This window comes from Mugil cephalus, chromosome 18, assembly GCF_022458985.1.
Source record: "Mugil cephalus isolate CIBA_MC_2020 chromosome 18, CIBA_Mcephalus_1.1, whole genome shotgun sequence".
Classification (NCBI taxonomy): Eukaryota; Metazoa; Chordata; class Actinopteri; order Mugiliformes; family Mugilidae; genus Mugil; species Mugil cephalus.
The window spans coordinates 20,998,089-21,021,901 of NC_061787.1; the positions used below are offsets into that span (position 1 = coordinate 20,998,089).

Genomic DNA, 23,813 nt, shown 5'->3' on the forward strand with positions numbered 1-23,813 from the left:
GTGGGCCCCACTGCTGAGTGGAAGAAACAAGGAAATACTGGGACTCTTTAGAAGTTAAATGCTCTTTAGTGGGAGCCATCTATCAGCATCACACTTCACCCTGACACAGCACAAACACACTCACGCGTCCACATGGGCCGTATCGTATGCACGTGCACACATTCATGTTGTTTGTATGAGGCACAAATGGGATCCACTTCTCACAAGCTACAGACCTGTTGTTTCTTCACAGTGTATCACAAGTACGTGTGTGTCTCAGTGTACTGAGTAAGCAAATATGTGCAAATGTGTCCTTGTGGATGTGTGTGGCACAACAACACCTATCAGAGTGCTTTAATATCATTCTTTGACACTGAGCAGAGCCAGTGGATGTCTCCTCCTGCTGTAAGTGGTTTAGAGAGAGACGTGTATGAAAGCATTGCAGGAGACAGTACTACTGAGGTTGTGGTTACAGAGTAGACTTTGGACCACAATTAGAAACACGCAGAAAGTTCTAGTCACAGTAAACATTTTTCTTAGCATTTCATTAAATATGATTGTTGTGTGTGTTGATATGTCGTCACATTATTTTGTATTGTGTTGCTTAACATGGCAGAAGTCTTTTTTAGTGTTTAATTTGAAATTATAATTGAGAATAATAAACAGAGAATAATTTATTTACAGGTAGCATGAGTTTCCTCTATGCTCATGCTAACTAAATGTGTCGTCAACTTCCATCATTTCTTGAATTAAGTGGGTTTTGTAAGTTGAATAATTTGATACAAGTTGTGATTTTTGCCACCTGGAAGGTGGCCCAACTTTCTCCGCCCACAAAATCTTTATAGCAGAAAGCTGGTCTCGGGTCGCTCCGTCATTGAGAACTGACTATTATTTAGGATTTCTGCACTTTTGTCAACATGCATGGATTTTTTTTTTTAAATCAAAAATGAAGTAAGTTAATTTAAATATCCTCTCCCATCCCACAGGTCGTAAGTTTCTCATCGCCAATGCAAGAGTGGAGAACTGCGCCATCATCTTCTGCAACGATGGCTTCTGCCACTTGTGCGGTTACTCGCGTGCCGAGATCATGCAGAAGCCGTGCACGTGTAACTTCCTGTACGGACCAGACACCAAGCGCCTGGCGATCGCCCAGATGGCGCAGGCCCTGCTGGGATCGGAGGAGAGGAAAGTGGAAATTGACCTTTACCGGAAAGACGGTAGGAAGAAACAGTGTGGTGGAGTGATTTCAGGGCTTGTTTGTGGTCAGAAGGAGAGCGTGTGGGCACCTGCTGTTTGACTTGATGACATGTACATGAGATGAATGTGAAGATGATCCTTTATGGTATCTATGAATGAATAGGAAGTGTGTATTCTACTTACTTAAGTAAGAGATGACAGTTAGTGTCTGTGTACTTTGAGTTTGGAAGTCAGGAGCATGCATCCCAATGCTAGTGGCCTATTTTGATGGCCAGTGCAACTGGGGACAAGAAAATCTTTAAAATGCAGATTTGGGTCAGTGGTTAATCTTAGGGCGTCCTTTTCCAGGATTTAGCTAAGGCTAGGGTTAGACAAGCAGTCGCTACAGTTATATGACTAACCCTAACCCTAACTGTGTGTTTGTGTGTGTGTGTGTGTGTGTGTGTGTGTGTGTGTGTGTGTGTGTGTGTGTGTGTGTGTATGTGTGCAAGTATTCGACTCTGCATTAGTGTGAAGTTTTGAGGCGTAAGATTTTGTCAGTACACTGCGGCGTGTACAGAACACCCTACAGCTCATGTCTTTGTTGTATGTGTGACTACGGTCCAGTCCATTTGGTCATATGTGTTAGTTTAGTGTCAGATTTGATTTTCTTCTGATGAGCGCAAAAGTTTCCAAACTGCATTTAAAGAAATGTAGTCTATTGCTGTGGCAGAAAGCTACAACTGAGTAAAACAAAGTTTGACTGAGCAGCTGTTCTTTCTTGTCTCCGAACAGCTTGTTCCATGAAACAGTGGCATGTTTAGTAGATGTGACCGTGTCCACCCTAACATCATATGTACTTTATATAAATGGGGGAAACCCTTGGAGAATTCTCTCCTTTGACAAGAGTGAATTTATGTTAACTGGACCAGGACCAGTTAATAGGATGCTGGTTGCTTCCATGGCGATAAAGAGCTGCCATGGTAATAAAGTCAGCAACTCCCTGGGCTATGGCCAGAGCATCTGTTGGACATTTTCCACCTGTAGACAGACACCAGAGCAGAAGGAGGAGGGAGGAGGACAGATGGAGGAAAAGGAGGGAAGAGGAAAACAAACTGGGTGGAAAAAACGAAGTCAAGATGACTATGAATCAGGAGAAAGCGTCAAAGTGAGGAACAACCACTGGGTGAGAAATGGAAGAAACAAACAAAAAGCATGAGAGAGGAAGAGGAACAGTGACTGTCTGAAGTGTGTTTCTCACGTAATCTGAAAGTGAAAAAGAAAGTAGAAGAGTGAAGCAGGAGACGGCGCCAGCTGTCTCCATTCGAGTGAGGTGTCCTGTGCCAGCTCAGCCCTCCCCACTGCATGTTTCACTTTCCACTGTTTATACTAGAGATGTGGACACACACTCATACGCAGCGCCAGCGCTAGCGCTACACAAAAGTAGCTCGTAAAAAACTACAACCCTGTATATAGAATTACAGAGGCGCTCTCATTTCTGTCGCTCTGGACGTCCACCAGGCTAACAACGCATAGTTAAAGGCTTTGGAATCAGGAACATTTAAGGCCTGCAATGTGTCTGGTAGCTGTATAGCCACAGTGCAGCAGCTTGAACATGTCCTCCTATTGTAGACAAAAGAGAAATTATCATATTAACTCAAATCTAATGGCACAGACTCAGGTAATGACCATTCTCAAAGCAATAAAACTGAAATACTGGATGTAAGAAGTGGTCCATAATGGGTAGAGAAACGGAGTGCACATTCCCAGGAAATGTCATGTGCATTTAACTTTTTTGTGCAAAGTGCACAAAGTAAATGCATGGATGAGTCTGATTACACCACCTGGCAGGGATGGACGGGGCCAAATCATAAAAGCCTCTCTTTTCAGTGTTAAGAGTAATTCAAATTTATAGGTAATAAATGATTCACCCATGTTTTCCTTTATAAAAACTATATAGCTTTTGGAATATTCAAAATCAAGAAACAGTGACAAAAAGCAGCACAGTGTGCACTGATTGTTACAAAACAAGCATACTTTTAAATAAATGTTTAATTGCATGATTTCTATGGTTTCATTTTTTTAATTATCTGATTTTAATATACCTTTAAGGGCTGAGAGTTCTCAGCTGTGAAAGTGGTAACTCAGTCCATATTCACAAAAACTACAGATAACTTTATTCTTGTGTAGAGGGCCACCTAGTAGGGTTTTACACAAGTTCTGCTGTGGGAGGTTTGTTTTTGCTTTCTTCTTCTGTTCTTTCTTTTATGATTTTTGGCAGCTTTGACACCACAGAGCTTATGACTTATTAGCGTGTTAATTTTAATGTATGTCATTTGTAATAAATATTATGTGTATTTGATTAATCACTGGTTCTATATATTAAGAGAATGCAACGCTAAAATGTTGCCAGTATAGGTTCCTATTCAGGCAATTATCCAAAACGCAAAAGTCATGTCCAAACCTTTTATTCCCTGAATTGCCAGAGAAGAAAATTTCCTAATTGATTTCCTTTCACCACAGTTCACAATGACAGCTACTGACAGGCCTTGAAGCAGAAGCAATGAGGTTTAGTGGTGGCAATAGGTTGCTATAAGCAAGCCCTGCAAATGACCGCAAGATGTAAGCAGTTATGACGAGCGTGAAAAGCATTTATATACAGTAGTTTGACAATGTGATGGAGTTAAGATGACTGCACGGAAGCCCACTGTATGTAAACTACTCACACACTGCACTTGAACTACAGGCATGTCCGTCTCTATGAGTGGGGGGCTGTGTTTGTCATGTAGAGCTGGAGTTTGAGAGGCCCTCAGCACGTTGACACACCAGCCGAGTGGGACTCTTATGACTCGATGGAAAAATGTGTAAATCGACATTGTGTACACTGTAGTCTAGTGCACGTAGCTTGTGAGTAAAAGCAATGTTGCCTTTATTTGAGATCGTCACTAGTAGGATCCTTATACATATGAATGCATTTTAAAAAAACAAACAAACAAACGTGTGTTTGTTGGCTATGCACATACCCACATGTGTGTATAGGTGTGACCCTGGTGACTCCTCTGGCTCAGTCCCTACCGCACACAAAGACACAAACACAGAGTCTTAGGTAACCCCAGCGGGCCACCTTCAAGCCAACAGAGAGCCGCTGATCAAATGCAGCGGACACGCCTCATCCATAATGCACACAGAGGGGAAACACTACCTGCCCCCTTTTCCTCCAGCCCAAAGTGCAGAGAGAAAGAATAGCTTCTCCCTGGATCTTGGAAAACAAACTAAGAAATGTTCGGGAGTGTTTGCGTTTTACTCTATGTAGCCGTGACCCCTGCATACACACACACATGTTTGTAAACACGCTCTACACACAGACACACACAAGCTTCATCTGAGCCCATTTATCTATAGTGCCAAGCTCAGGCATGAGCCTTCACAGTGATGGATCTCCCCTCTCGCTCTCACGCTCAATTGTTCTACTCCGATTGCTCACCAGTTTAATCAATCACGCTGTCCAGGTAAACTGCATTAGGGAGGGTGCCCACATGCACCGGCCATGTGGAGGTTTTGGTACAGATCGGCTACCTGGGTGCTACCTCACTGTTTTGTCTCCTCTTGGCTTTCATTACCTTTAAATACTTGTCATATCAGCGCCTCCATTGTTCTGTGACACTCTGTGACACGCGTTTCTATTACAACTTTTCACAAAATAAAAGCGATATTCCTGAAATTTTAATAACGTATAATTGTGCTTTGTACGTGTTTCCATTGAAAGGTGTTTTGCGAATGTGCTGTAACTCTTGTGAAGTCCTGTCTCGCAATATCCCATAGTTCTCTTAAATCCTCGTCACGCGAGGCTTCATACGAACTGGTCACATGACCCCCTGCATCACCTCCAGTGAGGCTGGTGATGGGCAAATGCGAAAAAGAAATAACTTAGATAATTTTGCCTGGTATTGCTACTGGTATTACTACTGTTAGGGTCCCATGTGGTATCATGGGATTCTTAAAATGATTTGATGTGACCAAGCATGAAGCCAAGCTAGCAAGAGTTTCAGTATTTGCTTTACAGCAGTCGCGAACACAAAGTGAAACGTAATTAATTTAATTAATTTACAGATTAGTCTGAGCTGTGATTTTGTATTTGTTCTGACTGTCTGAATGTTATATAAGATATTTAGGTTTGTCAGTTGGTTATCCATCAAGAGTTCTTTTTTTTGGTGTTTTTTTTTTTTATAAGAGCCAATGCAGTTTTAGTCCCTTCAGTGTAATTTATTTTGTACAATGACGGAGGGTCTACTGTGGTAAAATAAATGATGAGGTAAATATTTTTATCTTAACGCATTGCGGAGCTATTCAGCTGGCAAGCACATAGGTCTACGCTGAATTGATTTGCTCATTATACTTAATACTTGCACAGTGCACATGGAATCTAAGAGAATACAAGAAAGAGGAGACTGGACATTTGGACATTTATTTCTTAAAAAAATAAATAACTAATTAAAATCAGGACTTGCATAACAACTACAGGCCACTTGTATCCAAGCACCATTTAAACGGTCTGGTCATGTGCTAGATCAATTCAGGAAGGTCACTCTTGTAAGTGTTGAGCTGATGGAACGAGTGAATCCCATTTCAAGGTTGAATGTTTGACAGCTCTTTTCTTTAACAGATTAGTTAAGATGTTTGTTTTAGGCCAATGCCAACTTGGCACGCTTTTGTAAGTCTGGAGGAAATAAATATTATTCTAATACACGATACAACAGAGTGAATTGACAGGTCTGGTTCTGAGCACGCTGCAGACTTGGCTTGAGCCTTGCTGTGTGGAGACTATATCTGCTCCTCCCACAGCCCAGACATGTGCATGTGTTATGCTGATCTGTAATTTTAAATTGGCAGTAAGTGTAACTGTGGGCCTGAATGATTGTCTGTCACGCTGTGAAGGACCGGTGACCTTTATAGGCCGCACCACGCCTCTTCCTCAAAGCTGGAACAAGCTCCACTAGACCTCCATCCTCTAAACGGCACATCTAAAGGATGGGTGCATTGACTGTTGTGATTCATTTCATTTGGTTTAAAAAAAGGTTTTAAACTCTAAACAAAAACATACATGCATACAATTCAAGCATCATTTGAAGCATCACTGCATGCACAAGTGTCTTTTTTGTTTAATGATACGCCAAAAGACAAAGAACTGTGATTTTTTGCTTGTTTTCACATTAATCAAACATCATGCTAGTGTGAAAAGCACTTCATTTATTTACTTTATCCTGCAAGCAGGTGGATCAGTGTCAAGATAACAACGAGACAGCACCTATGTTCCTCAGACTGTAAATAGATTGGGCCAGAAAAGTGTAATGTTCTGCTTCATTTAAACTTTATTTAAAGGAAATAAAGGTAAGATCACGATGATGTACTGTACATTACATCATGGCAACCTGAAGCTTTTCTCCCTAATGATCTTCCTCATGTTACCAACTAAGTGTTATACTGCAGGTCACCCACCTTTATTATTGCTATAATAACTGAAACAGATTATCTGTATCTGTTCCAAGGTCAGACGCCAGCTGTGTCAACAACACATACTTTCTCTCAGCTGTGTAAAAACCAGCCGTCTGCCTCTTTTTGGGCAGTACTGAAGTTACAGTGTGCTTCAGTCTCATTCACCATAAGCTGGGGAATTGATTTTCACTACAGGTGGACTCAGCTCACATATGGTGTTACTTAAAAGTGTTTGCACTCGTCAGAATGTTTTATGTTTCTGCATAAAATTAGCTAAAATTCAAATGTACAATGTCATTTGTACGCATCTGTGAGGTGCCAAAGTCTGAGGTGAACCCTTGTTTCCAGTATCTGCTGTGACCTCCTTGTGCGGAAATAACAGCAGCTACACATTCCCGGTAACTGCTGATCAGTCGTCTACCCCTGCTTTTAGAGTGATCTTCGTTGGTTGACCACTCATGTTAAATCGCTTCCATTTGCTCTCAGTTTGACTGTGGATTTGAAAATTCCAAACTGCTTTTGGTTTTGTATCCTTTTCCAGCCTGATGAGGAAGAACAGCTCTTCATATTCAAGCTCCTTTTTCCATGTCATCATATAATTAAATAAGCATGTGTTGTGAAGATCAGGCTAATTGACACATTTTTCAACGTCTGAGTCCTATTACTGTTATTGTTTGGAAACATTTTGTAGGAGCCACGTGGTTAATTTTTTGTTTCTTGTGCCAGTAGGTGATGGTATCTTTAGACTGCTGGTTTTCAGTCTACATAGACAACTGTGTTAATCAGCGCAGGTGTCTACACTGGGGAAGCCATATGGCTTTTGACCGTGCCACGGAGTGTAATGTGTATACGAGTATTGTATCTTAAATAAATCAGCATAAGGAAATGTTTGAACAATTTTGCTGTTTGTTGTGATGGTGCACTTACACCTGATAGCCAGGCACGCGTACAGGCCCTTCATACCAGTGTGCCAGATAGTGACGAAGGAAGCATCTGTATATTTCTTGACAGATGGAAATTTACTTGCACTTACTTTTGGACACTGAGAAATGTAATGTAATGTACAGAATGTAATTTTCCTGACTAATCTGACACCAAAGCACAATATTTCTGTTTTTTTTTGTTTTGTTTTTTTTGTTTGTCTGATTGGGTTCTCTTTACGAAGGCTGCCAAAACTATTAAGCAGCACAGAAGCACAAAATTCGGAGTAAGGTGGTTTTGACAAACTGTTCTCAGCAGGTTTTCCAGTTTGAGTAACGGAAACTTAAAAATCCCAAATGTATTATCAGAACACAGCCTTGAGTGTGTTGTGATGTACTCGACAGGTGTCTAGTAGACAATGTGAGTGTCCTTTTATAATGTAGTGAACCCAGAGGCAGAGCTGTGCAGCAGGTGGGGGGGGGCTCTTGATTGCCTAGCAGCAGTAGCTAAGCAAAGCACTTAGAGACCTGCAGCCTCTCAGAAGAGGTTAGTACTGTACGCTGATGATGATGAGGCCGCGCTCAGCTGAAAGCACACACTGTGCGCACACGTACAAACAGGATGAAAATGGCGTCAACTGTCGCCCACACGACAACAAATTGCATTAGGTTTTAGAACTGGAAGAGAGAGGTGTCCGTTTTTTGTTTTTTTCCCGCTTTGCTTTAGCACAAATGAACACGAAAACAACATGAACTTGCACTTTGGTACTTGGTGTAATAGGATAGAGTGCAGTGTGGAAGAGAGAGATAGAGTAGCGAGAGGATCAAGGTGAAAGATAGGGAGCTAGATTTGGGGCAGCGGTACATGATATTTATGTTTCACATCCTGGGACTGCCACAGTACGCACACCGATCAGGCAAAACATTATGATCAGGTCATTGTTTTGCTGGGAAACCTCTGGACCAGGCATTCATGTGGATGTTACCCACCCCATAGCAGCAGGATGCAGCTGACACAGACACACACATGCAAACAGTTTAGGAACAACTCAAAAAAACATGAAGACCAGCACAAGGTGTTGACCTGGCCTCCGAATTCACCAAACTGATCAAATATTTGTGGGATGATCCACAGAGGCCCCTCCCCTCAACCCATAGGACCCAAAGACGCCCACTAACAACATTCGGGACACCCTCAGAAGGCCCATGTCCATTCTCTGATGACTCCCAACTGTTTTGTAGGCTCAAGGGAGACCTACGCAATATTATGAAGCTGGTCATAATGTTACGCCTGATTGGTGTATGTGTTAAGTCAAATAGATTCAGACCACGAAATACCAAATCATGATCACATTACACATTGCTGACATTCTACTTTCCCAGTGTGTACCATGTTCACAGTGTGGGGATCTCTGTTAGTGTGTTTGCCTCCCTTTTCTTTTTTTTTTAATGACACCCAAATAATGAATCATGACACGTCGAAGTGTGATAGCTCTGCGTTGTTTGTCCGCCTCATTAGTCACCCAATGTGCTGTATCGGGCTGCACTGCATTCTCACGCACACGGGAGCATGCTCATACTGACAGTGAAAGGCCAAAGTCCTGATAGAACCGTCACGCCATCCATATCAATGTGGTCTTTTACAACAACACATGCTTGAGGTGATGTGATGTAGTGCTGCGTGTGTGTTTTACTTGGAGGGAAATAATGGGTTTACAATGACGCCGAGCACACAGAGGTGTCCCTTCAGTCTACTCTGCCGAGGCTGAGGACAAGAATTTAATTCAGTTTGAGCATTCAATTTAATCTTGTCCTGGAAGTGTCTTATTTGAACATCCAGGTAATCTTGTTAAAATGTCTCGCTGGGTTCGGCGTCCAGAGCTTTTAAGTTCAGCATGATTCCTGGTTGCCAGTTTGGATATTTAGATATTCACTGTTACCGATTACCATTTGGATCCAGGCCTGTCCCGATACGTGTGAACACCATGGAGTCAATCTGATTCGGTTGCCATGGTCTGCTGACTCACTCGCTATGATCACAGCAGTGACTGTGTTTTCATATTTTTTTTTTTTTTTTTTTACTTAAATCAGAGCTGTGATGGTGATAAATCTGGCCGAGCTGATCTGATTTTGGTGCTAAATGTCAAGATGTAATATGCTGTCGAAGCCATGGCGTGTCTCGCTCTGCTTGTTGCCTCAGTGTGCTTAACACATCATGTTCTTTGAACATGGGACCCCACTTGGCGTCGATGTTGTCATGAATCCAGTCACTGTGATGTGACGTGAGAAGGGACACAACTATATCATTTATATGCTGATGTAATCTGCCCTTTCTCATTGTGTACGAACTGTAAATATATTTGTTTGCCACTCAACAATCACAGTGGCGTGGTAGCTAGCACTGATGCCTCACAGCAAGAATGTTCTGGATTTGAATCCATTAGTCGACTGGGAGCTTTCTGTGGAGGGAGTCTGCGTGTCACCGTCTAAAGATCCTGCTCATTAGGTTAACTGGTGATTCTAGATTGGCCGTAGGTGTGAGTGTGAATGATGGATATCTATCCAGTGTTGCCATCGTTAGGCTGTCATTACTGATTAGATCCAGGAAAGCTGCCCTACAAGAATGAATGACACGAGTTAACCCTTCAAAACTAAATGCATCTCCTGCGGTATGTGTTGCACTCTGTATTACCGCAATTACAACGGAAAAAAATCAAACGGTTCCTGAAAGCTGAGACATTGCACTTTACAGCCAGTATGGCATCGTTAGCAACGATAATTTGCAATCTTAGGTTTTAAAGGGTGTTAGTCAAGTGTCACGTGTGTGTTCGTGCGATAAGTTTTACCTCAAGGCTTTTTAGAAGAACAGAAAGTAGAGAATTCAGAATTGTAAAAATGCTTTAGCAATCCAGGCTCCATCGTCTTAAAGGTTAACTGTTTTTATGTCTCTGCTTCTCATACACATTTTGAGGTCCTGCTTTGTCTTTGTTCGTGTGTGTGTTTTTTTTCCCCCACATAGTGCTTGTGTGGCTCCTTCAGTTAGAAAGTGTTCATCTTGATGTCATATTGATCTGCTGAGGAGGGAGAGCTGAAAGACATGTTGCTGCTTGATGGGCAGCTGGAGCACAGAAGCTCGCAGACTAATGCAAGACACACACAACGGTGCGGTACCTCTGTTCATTGTGTGGTGCAGCTGTAACAAACAAACAACATAAGTTAGCGTTGGTTAAATATATGTTTTACAAATTACTTGGAATCCAACTGCTGTTTTTATTGTGCCCCTTAGACCTCCTCAACCTATGTTTGTTCCCCTTCTTTCCTCTCCTCCGCTAATATATTTCTGTCCATGTGTTACAGAGACATTTCCAAGGTACAGGGCGCATCTCTGACTGAGTGCCTGTTTCAAAGCAGCTCTTCTTACACTTTTTATTATTCTACAAGTCTGCACCACTCTAGGCTAATCTGAATATGCATGTGCACTGTATGTAAATCTCTGCCTCTCCCTCCTTGTATCCTGTGCGTGAGTGCATGCATGCACAAGAGAGAGGGCGATGGAGAGGGGACTGTTGTTAAGGTCTTGGTGAAAACTGTTGACATTACACATTGGAGCCAAGACATCTTGAGTTCTGAAATCATTTTTCTACATATTTGTACAATATTTTTTTCCATTCATGTTCTTGTCTCGCATATATTATCTGCATGGACTCAACCAGACTCAATACAACATTTTACAATTTTAAATCATAATTCCATGGTGACGTAGTAGTTACCACTGGTACTGGGACCTGGGTCCTGGGACTGTGGTGTTTCAGCTTGTTCTCCCTTTCCCGTCATTGCACACATGCTAGGTTAATTGGTCATTCAATTTTGGCTGTATGTAGCTGTCACAGCCTTTGGGTAGTCATAAATATACCAATATTACTACCATCCCCACTGAGAATAGCTCTTACTTTACAGCCTCCAGTTATGATGTTGGAGAATATTGACTTTTTATGCATTTATTCACAGCTACAAATTTGTTAACATAAATGCCATCTGGAATGCCAGAGTGAAAAAGTTTAATTCTTTCTGAACTCCACCCAATTTGAAATTGTGTTAAGCCTGAAATGCATGCATGTAAAATATAATCTTTGTGTGTAGTCGAGAGCGCAGTGCATGTGTGTCTGTGAGATTGAGTTTTAAATACCGTTTTAAACTATCGTCTTTTCTTGTGTTTCCTGTTTTTATTTTGTAATCTTCTTATTTGGTGTTTGGTGTCCTGCTTCACTTCCTGTCTGGGTTTTCTCCTCCCTTCTGTTAAGCTCCTCCTACTTGATTTCCCACTTTTTGTCTAGCAAAAGGGTTAGTTAAGCAGTCACCCTGCCTCCCACCACCTTCATGTCACCTCAAAGTCTTAACTAAAATAGATTTAGAAAAGTCAGTAGATTTTAGAAAATGGTAAAATAAGTTTGCCAATATATAACAAGGAATTATGGAGATTGCGTAATGAAAGTTGGGGTCACTAATGAAAATCAATGCTACATATATATATATATATCAGCACCATCAATACCAACTAATAGTACCCTGTTGTTAGATGGGATAGTTATTGTCACGTGATCAGTGACTAGTTGACTTGATGCTTGAGGCAGTGAGGTTGATAAAAATGACTAAACTAGTTGGTGTGTGCTCCCCTTTAAAGGAACAACCATTAAAGCAGCTTTCAACATGTACATGCTTTATTATGGCCACAGGGAATACTTATTTGTGAGATGCTTGAAGCCAGTTAGGACTTTAATTTCAGGGTGTAATGACTCAAATCTATCAGTAACGCTCTCATGAAACGCTACTTGTACGATATCAGTACATTTGTGGTAGTAATAGATTTCCATCACTCGTAAAAATTGGCATTGCTCATTTCGGAACAAAGAGGTTGTGTACGCAGAAGATTGCAACAGATCTCTAGGACAAAGTCAGACTTGACTTATGGGTCCTGCCGTGGTGCTAGGTTTCAGTTCGCACAGCCCTCATATTATCAAGAGCGATAGACACAGAGAGCCTTTTTAGAGACAGTAATATGGTGAATAGGTAGAGTGGGACCATTCGTATTGCTTTATTACTTCATTTGCGTGACTGGCACAGGTCCATCAGTGTCTGTCAGTCAAACTCTGCTACAGAGTGCAAGTCCCAATATCTATTAGATGTGCTCCATTCTCCTCCGGGTAGCAAACGCTCTAATGGCCCCGCTATCATGGTTGCTATTGCTTCTTCCCACTACTGAACGTGGAGAGGAAATGGCATTTGGGAAAAATAAGAACTGTAAATACAGTAATATGTCATTGAGCTCAAAGATGCAATCTGTGTGTGTGAAGCTCAAGGTGTGCATTACATGTGCTTTCAGGTGTGAATTATTTCATGCACCGCTTTCATCTGTGAAGATGTGTTTTTTCTTTTTGCACATATTTCTTCACTCTTGTGGATCTAATGTTAATGGAAAACATTAAAGAAATTAAAGTAGATCTGAGCCCTTCATCACTAAACTGCAGCGGAGATGTTTAATTGACAGTGAAAACACTTGGTGATCTCCTGACTGAGGAAATGACTTCTGTTAGGCCCCATTCCCTCTGGGCGTATACAGCATATGTTTGTGTGTTTATGTTTGTGTGTGGGGATAAACAAATGCTTATCCTGTAATTTTGACGGCACGCCTTCATCATTGTTGGAGACCCCCTCAGCGTGTGTGGTGTAATTCAAAGGAGCTGCTTTACAGGCCGAGGAATCTAATGTTCCTCCATCATCTTGTCCGACGGTTCATGTCTGCCACTGTCTAGCTGCCACATCAGATTCACAGTTACACAAACACACAGAAAAGTGTGTCTGCGGGCCTGCTTTAACCCTCCTGTATTGTAGTCCTCTTAAATCCAGTTGACATATCAAAGGAGCGCTAGTGTTGCTCGTATTTTGATGCGCATGATTTCACATTTTAGTCCCTCTCTGGCTGATCTTGTGTTTTCACAACAAAAAAATGTAGCAGCTCTTTACTGTGGTGGAGATCATTTTAGTGGCTGTTGTGTTATAAATGGCTTTCCTGATAAGTGTCGAATGTAGTTTGTGCAGAAAAACTTAATTAGTATAGCAAAGAGGTTCTTCTGGTGAACAAACATCCAAAGAGTGTGTAGGATTTCCAATAAACTGAACATAGATTCACAAAAAAAAAAAAAAAACACTGAATAAATATGTGGAAGTAATAATCCCCACTTATTCTACGTCTTCCTTTTCCTCGCAGCATGTGTGCATTGTTAGTATTTTCCATAGAATATATTTCTTCTTATTATTTTTTTGACATGTGTGCAGTAAAGCAGTATACAGCGGTCCCTAACCCCCATGGATTTTACTCTGAGTGTAAAATCCAAGGCACTCATCAAAGTCATCTGGTCCGCTCTCATACGTCGCCCGCCGTTATTCCTCATAGTGATTACTGCTTCGTGAAACATTTTTCCTCCTCTGCATGGTTTCACTGGTGCCGAGCACTAACGTTGTTTGCTGCTGGTTACAGTACGTGTCCATTAGTATTGTGGGTCTGTCTTGTTAGCTGATGGATTAGTTTCATTTGAATTAGAATCCGCCCAGAAGCTCGTTCCCCAGTGGCACTGTGCAAGGAAACACATTCTCAGTACTATTCCTCATTTCCTTTTTCTTATGGCCTAGCCCAATTGAGATGGAACCTCACCTGTCACATCTTTATTTCCTGTGGTCTTTATAATGTATATTGCTTAGGGGACCACTTTGCTTTGGAACTACTTTTATAGAAATTGCTACAGTAATACCACGGTAATGACAGTCTGTTCTAAGTGAAAATGTAAAAATGTGTTTCTTTGTATTTTGTCCTGTTTTCCTTCAGTTTTCTCCCTTTTCTGTCTCTTTATAGTCCCCTTTGTCCTCTTTTCTTCTCTTCAGTTCTTCTCCTTTTCTAGTTCTTTTGGTATCAACATCTAACTGTTTCATGACCAGCGTATCTACAGGGAAGGCAGGTAGAATCAATAGACACATGCAAAGAATATGATCTGCGCTTTTAATCCTTCAAGGTGAGCACACTTGAAATACATGGCAGCCTTGCAAGGCGCCCCGTGGCAGGAGCCCTACAATGTGCAGGGCATCAAAAACACTTTTGCTGTCCTCTCTCCACGGAAATGTTTAGAACAAGGCGAACGATTTCAGGAAAGCAGAGAGAGATCACCAGAGTTCTTTCACATCCGCGTGTTCATGGATTCCACATTTAACACCAGCGTGCCCACTCACTAAGGCGCCTCATGCTCTTTGCCCTGGCAGAATTCTTTTAAATGTGCCTGTTAAAAGTGATTTTATTGTACGAAACTTTTCGTACCTGTAGGTGTTACCTGCAGAATCCACACTTTTTACCGTAGGAGGTCATGAAAGCCATTATTGAAGTGTCACTTCTTTTACATATGCACCACATTACAACAAATTGTTGCCCATGACATTACAACTAGAGATGTTAAACTGCCAACAGGTACCACTGTTTCTGCAGGCGCCTTAAAGAAGAAGTCACCTGATTCTTTTTTGGACATAAATTTCAACTGGAGAAAAGATGAAATTTTAACGTTTGACTTTTGGGTGCCTGCAAAAGAAATCACAGTTTTTCTTAATTTTGTCAGAGGACTTCAATAGAAAAGCCAAGAGACATATTTTAGTAAAAATTTATCACGAGGAACTGGACTGTATTTTCTCAGTTGTCAATCTCCTAGCTGCTTTGGAGTTTGTGAATTTTGTAGTGCACTGACAATCAATTTTTGATCAACAGATCAAAAGTTCCTCTTCAAAGTGGCCTTTGAACATCCCAGTTTGGCAAGTTCAAAGTTTGTGCTGAGTGTGGAGCATTGACACAATGCTGTCTGAAGCTCTGTAGAGATACAGTTTGGATCAACTCTTATGACTTGATGTTTCATCTCCAACCGATTAAAAGAAGGGAGGGGCGAGGGAGGGGAGTCACAAAAAGGTTAAAATGCAGCTGATGATACAGTTATCACAGATACTTAAATTAGAAATATATTTCATATTCCTGTGGCCATTTTCCCTGGGTTGTTTCTCCATTCTGCAGCACGGAGCAAAAGTCTTAGACGTACAATTAAAGAGCGGATGATTTAAAAAATAGATTCATTAGTCATGAGTAAAAAAAACTGTAATCAAACGTTTATTGTGTTCACGTGAGAATCTGTTGGAACATTTAGCTTCAATGTTAATCAAAACTACTTTCTTTACTGGTAGTGGCATTAAAAGTATTTTTTATGTGCGAGATTGTTCACTCACAACTAAAGCTACGGTATGCAGGACGTGGGTGAAATGAATGTTAAGATAGGGTAAGAGGTCAGTATTAAATAGTCAAAGGGAAGGAATTAGAAGGCATAGAAGGAACGGTGTCCTCAGACGCAGAAGAAGGTTTGACTTCTTCTCCCTCTGGTTCCTGTAATGACAGATGGAACAGGAGGAAAAGAAAAGGGAAGGATGGGAAAGGTTGTGGTTGAGAACAGAGAGAAACAGGGTTAAGACACGTAATCGTATCTTCATTAATCATTGTCTCATTGGCACTGAGCACTTCAAAAATGTGTGTGACCTACAGTAAACTAGGCATGTTGACCGACTGATGAACTGACTGGGTTCCTGGTCTCCTTGTGGCTGGAGGTAGTTAATCCACTCTTAATAAATACTAATTGGTAACAGACTATATGTTTATGTTATCTGTCTGGGATTGTTGTCGTAATGCAAAATGGATCTAAAACTTTTCTGGAACTTGGGATGTTTTGACATTAACGTCATTGTTTTCTAGTACAGCTTTGGAGGCTGCCTGTGTTTGCTATGCTGAGCACCATCAAGACAAGACCTACTTCTTCTGTTTGAAAATGCTTTGTGATGCTGTTTCAACATTTCGCCCAACTTGTCCCCAGTTTGTTGTCCCCTGATCATTTGACTGAAATGTCTTCATACAAAAATACACAAGTCGTGCTGTATTTTCAATTTTTTTGAAGTTGCTCCTGAACTTGTTATTTTGTCTTCATAGTATCCTCCATGCCTCTGACAGAAAAACAAGTATTGTTTTTTTTTGGCATCAACTTGACCCTTTGACCAAATTACTTTTTATGACATAACTAATTTGCTATTTTTTTGGTCCATTGTAACATCTCAGTAAGTCTCAGTACAGTGCAGTAAATCAGCTGTTTTATTTCTCAGCCCCTCAGATCTTTAGTAGCAGAAACAACAGCTAATAACACACCGTTAGCCGACTGCTGCTGCTCTGAGCCCCACGGAGAGCAACAGTGCTGTGTTTACAGAGCTGATTGATGGTGTTGACTTATTTTTCTGAAAGTCTGTTAGGAGGATGTTTAATAACCCAGCACAAGTAATGATGTTGAACACATAGTGCTACTGTTATGCTGAATTTTGTTTGTGTTTTGGAGTGTTTGTGTGCATGCCAGTACGTCAGTGTGAAAGTCTATACGTGCTGTGGTGTTTGTTTATTTACTGTCTATATTATGTCTTTTGCTTGGTTTTTAACATATGTGTGCATGCAGGCATGAATTTATAAATTTCTACATTTCTGACTTTAATCTGACAAAATGTGCTTCATTGATAGTGAAGGTTTCCACAGAACACTGTACTAGGATGGAAAGGTGCTCTGAATACATACAACCACAAAAATAACCACACTGATGAGAAGTGGGGACTACTACTTCTACACTTGGTTAATCTTTAATTACAAATCCAATCACATTTAACATTGTTGCATCAATATTTATTCAAGCACTTCAGAGGCAAGGAAGGAAAAATTGCACTTCCCCAGGCCTGAGTTATTGGGGAGTGTGTCTTTTCCAATGCTATTAGGACTTAATGTAGCGCTATTCAGAAGAGGGAGAGAGGGAGGGAGTGAAAAGAGCGGTTGATGGACAGCGTAAGAGCTAATGGAAAGAAGGGGGATAGAAACGTGACTAGTGAGCGGTTGCATCAACAAAAAGAAGCTACAATATATTTTCATTTTACAGATGTTTGGAGATACACAAACACTGCAAACTAAAACTGGTGTTGGTAATCCATCTGGTTCCTCTTTAGATCACATGTCATTCATCGGCATTTGTGATTAAAAGATGAACTGAAGTGTTTTATAGACTTCAAATGTCCTCCTTAGCTGCCACTGAAGCAGATGCAGAATTTACATGCGACATGCATGGAAGTCGTACATAAGGAGACTTTGGAAAGCATACACATACAAATCATTTTACTTGAAAACCATCACACGTAGTAGAACAAAACATTTGAATGTCAGAACAAACACAATTTAATAATTTGTGTCTTTATGACCTCGATCATTTCCATTGCGATTGTCATTATCACAACCATTGTTGTTTTAACTGCTGTTGACAGTAACACACACTCACCATCAATATAAACATGAATCGCAATTTCTCCATTTCTCCAAGGGAAAACCCTTTAGCTGCACCACTGTGGACAGTTCGAGGAGGAAGTCAAAGACGAAACGGTGTTCCTCTCTCTTATCAAGCTTGCGCGTGCTCTGAAGTGCGTTCACCTTGGGCGTCCCTGCTGATTTCCTGTGGGGATTCTGTCTGCGTTCAAAACCACTTGAGCTAAATCCGGGGACACTCCACTGTCATGTTTGAATCTCACTCCGTGCCACTGAGATAACTCCCTTGGTGCCAAGTGAAACCGTAGTTCTGGTCAGTCCACCCGCTGACTTCAGATGGACAGATAACCCCTTGATGCCAGGTGAAACCTTAACTCGCTTCCTGCTAAACCTCTGGCCCCAATGCAGTGACCACATATGCGAACCGCGGCTTGCCTGGAGCCCTGTCCTTACGTATTATTCACAACAGACAGCTAGGTGTAGCTAAGCCATGGCCCCTGCAACTTAAGGCTCATATTACACAGAAGCTAGGGAGGGTCTCCCACTCTGCCTTTGCCCTCCGGTCTCAGTTTTTTAATGGAGAGCAGGTAGTGCTTTCTTCTTGATATTTCTTCTTTATTATGACCGCAGGGAGACAGAGAAAGCAGCAGAGACAGGAGGAAGGGATCCTGAGGGATTTGATCGAAGGTTAGCAAGGCGAAAAAATAAAGTAATAAAAATGAGACTGTTATTATCCATCTTTGCTATTTCAAGAGTTCTAGGAGTTCTTTACATAACTTATCAACTTTCAGCGTGCAATTTCCCAACATGTCAACAAATGATGTTCAGCCACTCGCGCTGGTTAATCTGAGCGAATAATGACAGCAAACGGAAGGAATGAAGTTCAGTGCTCTGTGGAAAAAGTGATCATCTGGCTCAAGATACAGTATATTTCTTGGCTGCAGCCCCATGATTTTTTTCTTTCGCACAGTGATCAGCCATAACATTAAAACCACTGACAGGAAGTGAATAACAGTACCCATGTTTTCACATCTCAGTGTTCTGCTGGGAAACCTTGGACCTGGTATTCACGTGGATGTTACTTAGACATGTACCATCCACCTAAACCAGACCAGACACCACCACCCCATAGCAATGACACTCCTTGATGGCAGCAGACATCCCCAACAGGATGTAGCCTGACACAGACACACACACAAAAACACTTATGGAACAACTCAAAAAAAAAATGAAGAACAGCACAATGTGTTCACCTGGCCTCTAAATTCACTAGATCCCAAACTGATCAAGTATCTCTGGGATGATCCACAGAGGCCCCTCCCCTTAAGCATCCTGTTTCCAGACACCACAGGACACCCTCAGAAGACCCATGTTCATTCTCTGATGAGTCACAACTATTTAGGAAGTACAAAAGAGCCCTACACAATATTAGGAAGGTGGTCCTAATGCTATGCATACTGCAGGACTTCACATGCCTCTGCTGTACACATATATACTGTATATACTAAAACAGGCATGAGTCTGAATAGCTTCAGACATGGAGGTAATTCCATCACCTGAATCTGTCCAGCGGGTCATGAACCTTGAGTGGCTGCAGGGCAATCACTATAATATTCCTAATCACTAATGAGCTCATTTCCCCGTGTGTCAGCGTGCATGTGAAGTGTTTGACCGTGGCTGTGTGCCATTACTCCTGTGTGCGTGTTTGCATAGCCTTTTGTGTGTATTTCATGAAGCGCAGACGTGTTGGAGAGTGAAACCATTCCTTGTTCTAATTGCGTGTGAAACGAGATCTACTAATATCCTGACTTTTCTGTGTATTCTGATGTCCAATCCACAGTGTGCTGGCTAGACTGTGTGTATGCCGTCTTTAAAAACGGGAAGAGGTGAACATTTGGTGTCTGATACTGTCTACATCTGATCATTAAAAAAACAAAAATAAATCATACATTTTATTGTGTTATGAATGTATTTTTTTTTAGCTACATAAAGTGGTATGAAAGCACTGATGTTTTTCAATTGTGTCAACCTTCTTTCTCTGTGTCAACGTTCTTTATTATTCCACCAGAATTTGGTGCTTTGGTCTCATTAGTAATAATGACTGGTTTCACATTAATATAAGTACAACTTGCATGTGAACATTCAAACAAAAGGATGTGAGGTAGTAGAAGATGAGATGAGACCTGTATGAGGACACCTCTGTGAACAACAGCTAAACTCATTACGTTTCTTGAGAAAGGGCCTAATGAAAAGTTAACAGTTTCAAATGCAGAATATCATTAATGTTGGATAAACAAATTAAACATTGACTCTTGTAAATATGTAAAATGTCAAATATTTTATAATGAGGAACAGAACAGAGGAGATTCCATTTCTCCTTTTGTGCTTGTTATGGTAAATGCTGCCGTCAGAGCCCACATGCTGTATAAGATGGCTATAGGTTACACTTCGGTGCCTCTTCCCCATGCATTATTCTGTCGGTGTAAGCCAGGCCACGCCTGTCTTTTGTGTCCGTACTGTATTAAGTGCGTCAGCTTGTCTCAAATGACACCATCTTCTTAATTGCTTTACTGTCCTTGTTTCACACTAAGTCGCCTCCACTTTGAAGTTTTCTTTTTTCTGGTGTTGTTTGACTCAAGAAACAAGGTTAATTTTGAGGGCTTAGCTACAGCTAACAAGCAGTCAAACATGAAAGAGAGAATATACTTCTTAATAGCATTTCCTTGTGCAGTCTTGACCATGTAGAAACAGTTGTGTGGTTTCTGCCCTTTGAGCAGCTTGAATGCCTCGGCAATAGAATATATAATACCATTATCCACAATTATCCATATGCAACATAGCAGAAAACCAAATATATTAAAACAAAACCTGATTTTCTTAGTAACTTTGTCTTTTCCTGTCAGTGGGTCCTTCTGAGTCATCCCCATTGGACCGCTGCGCTCTCATGAATTGGTCATGCAACACAGATCCTGTCAAAGAACTGTCTTCCAGTACAAGAGGGAAAAAAATAAAAAAATAAATCAAGTGGAGCTGGAAGAACTGTTCAAGCTTTGTCTTCCCCTTGTGGTTCCTGTAGATGCGAAGAAAGAGCAATAAGAAACAAATCCTCCTCTAATCTTTACATAGACGAGAAACATGAAAACAGAGGGGAGATGGTATTGAGCTGAGACTGACAGGTAGGAATGATGTGTTTTTAAAGCAAAGAATCTGATGGAGTGGTTAAAGTGTAGTGCATCACTTCAAAGATACCCGAAGAAGCAGGAGATTACAAGGGAGGACAGGAGTAAGCAACGGATCCAGTGAGGTTTATTTTGTGACAAAGGCGGGAAGTGGAAAATACATCCTGACCTATGACATTCAGAAACCACTTGATACTTTAAGCAGGAAAGAGACTATTCAGTGGAACGCCACTCCGGCTCATACGCCTCTCCTCTACCATTCCCGCTTCCCTCTCTTGTTTCTCTGCTTCATCCCTCCTGCCTCCCCCACCAACCTAGCCTAATGAGGGTGTTGGCTGTGGTTTCTCCTAATTGCCCCCAGCTAGCCCTTCTGCTCAACTGCACCATGTCTCACCATTTCACAGGGCTGACTTTTTTCCCCATCCATTTTTAATCCCCTCCCCTCCTTGTTTTCTCTCGACTCCTCTTATCAGCCTCCTCTCTTTTGCCTCTCCTGCTTGTCCCCTTTTGGTCCTGGTGCTTAGATTTCCTCCTTCGTCTCCAGGGTTAATCATATCCACACAGCCTGGCTGAAGGGATAATTATATTTTCTAGAGAAGACTAGAAAAAAACATCTAAGCTTTGTGCTTGACATTTGTTTTTTCCCCTTCAAAAGCACATTTATTCTGGGCACACCATGCTGGATAGAAATTAGGGCAATGCCATAATTTTTTCCCCTTTACAGCTAAATATAAAGAAACATGTATCACCAATATGTTACTGGTGAATACTGTACCAATTAGACTGTTTGGTAATTTATGTATATGTATTTCTGCTTGTGTGGAGTTACAGGGGATTGTGTACAAGATAAGACACTCCAAAGAAATAGAAACTCACACAAAATTGACAATCATTTTGAGTTTGTTAATATAATCTCTGAAAAATGAAATTATTTCCAACCATATCGTAATTTTCTAGGTATCTAATAGCATCAGAAGAAGGAATAAAGAGTGGGCGTGGATAGAGAAGTGTTTGGGGTGCTTGCATTTGGCTGTAATGGAAAGGCACTTCTGTCACTGTGACAGCCTCACCAGTCTGTGGGATGGAGATAATGGTCGCTTCAGAGACAGATCCTCTAAATCAGTGGTTCTCAACTGGTCTAGCCTGCAGGAACCTATTTCTTTTTTCCTGAGTCATTAAGTCCCAGCTCAAATGTAAGAAGTTTTTGAACCAGTCAAATTAGTTTCATAAAGAAATACAGTGTCTTCATGCACTGATATGAAATCAGCAACAACAACAACAAAAAAAAAAAAAAAAATGCAACAAAAAAATGAAATGAGAAGCCGAAGAAAATTCACTTTCTTTTGTGGTCTAAAACTGACTCCAAACCAGCACAAAGTTTGCTCATCAGTCCAACAACTGAAACCAAATGAGGTGGTTGTAAATTCTGATGACAGTGTATGTCAATATAAAAGTATAGCAGCACAAACTTTGACTTACGTCCTCTAAAACAAATATACATTTTACAACTATTTACACTGAAAATGTCCCTGTGACCTACTTTTGCACTACAACTCACCAGTAAAGAAGTACTGCTTTTCTTGTTTCTGTGCTCACTTGAAAGATTCAAATGCTAGTTCAGCCAAGCTTCGAATGTCCACTTCCTTGTTCTTGGCTGAAATATTTTAACACTTACAAGACGAATTAACTCAGAGAACTCCTAGCAGGTCCTGGGTGCTAAACTTTGTGCTAACAGTCACAGATTCTGATGTGCAGCCACTGTAACATTTATTCCTCTCCTTCTCTTTTTATTGCCTCTGCTAGCCATGTGACAAATGGCACGTAGCCCTTCTGTACACTACATGTGATAAATGGACTATTGACAGGCATCTCACATCAGCTTATGGACAACAAAGCTGAGGCACCTTTTCAACACAACATTGGCACTGACACTGACACGGGCTGTGTCACAACCCTGGGATGATGAATGGATCTGGGCAGACTATCGGATGCACCATCTAGAGAGCCAGTAAAAAAGATGAGATAAAATAAAATAATAATAATAATAATAATAATAATAACAATAATAATAATAATAATAATAATAAAAACACTCAGGGGAAGTGGGCCAGGAGCAGCTGGCACAGCTCTGTGTGCTGGGTAGAGGACGGAAGCAAATAGGTATCTACGGATGATGGAATAAGAAAACAAAGACCCAAATTGTATCTCATCAGTGACTGCTAATCAATGTTTCATTGTGCTTGATATATGACGGGAAGGTTCTTGTTACCTTTGTAAATGAAATCATGTACCGTGATGGATGCATAACTTCTCATCTGACGTCCAGTGTACACAGTTCTACATAAGCACAGAGTCCACTATGCAGATGTGCTGTAAATATTTAGCTAAATGTTTTTTTTAATCAATACTGATAGTCAACACAGCTCAGATGATAAAGGTAGGTGTTTTACCAAGAGCCTTAAAATGCATGTCTGTGAGTGTTGTCCATGAATAAATGGCTCCTCTCTTGTCTACCTTGTACTGCACAAGTACACAACATCGCGGATGGATTATCCACAGTGTTGTGCTTCTGCTTCCCTTCCAACGTGTTAGCATGTAGCATTTGGGTGCTGTCCATCTGTTCCCCATCACCATCCAACCTGCTAACTTTACACC

At 41.1% G+C, this 23,813-nt stretch overlaps 1 protein-coding gene across 2 annotated transcripts in view; it reads left to right on the forward strand.

The window, feature by feature from the left end:
* Positions 1-23,813, forward strand: part of kcnh2b (potassium voltage-gated channel, subfamily H (eag-related), member 2b) — a 205,474-nt gene that overhangs the window by 23,374 nt on the left and 158,287 nt on the right. For both annotated transcript variants that reach the window (XM_047567727.1, XM_047567728.1), the window contains exon 2: positions 966-1,196. In XM_047567727.1, the coding sequence (XP_047423683.1) occupies positions 966-1,196 (231 nt within the window). The remainder of the gene's footprint in view (positions 1-965; positions 1,197-23,813) is intronic.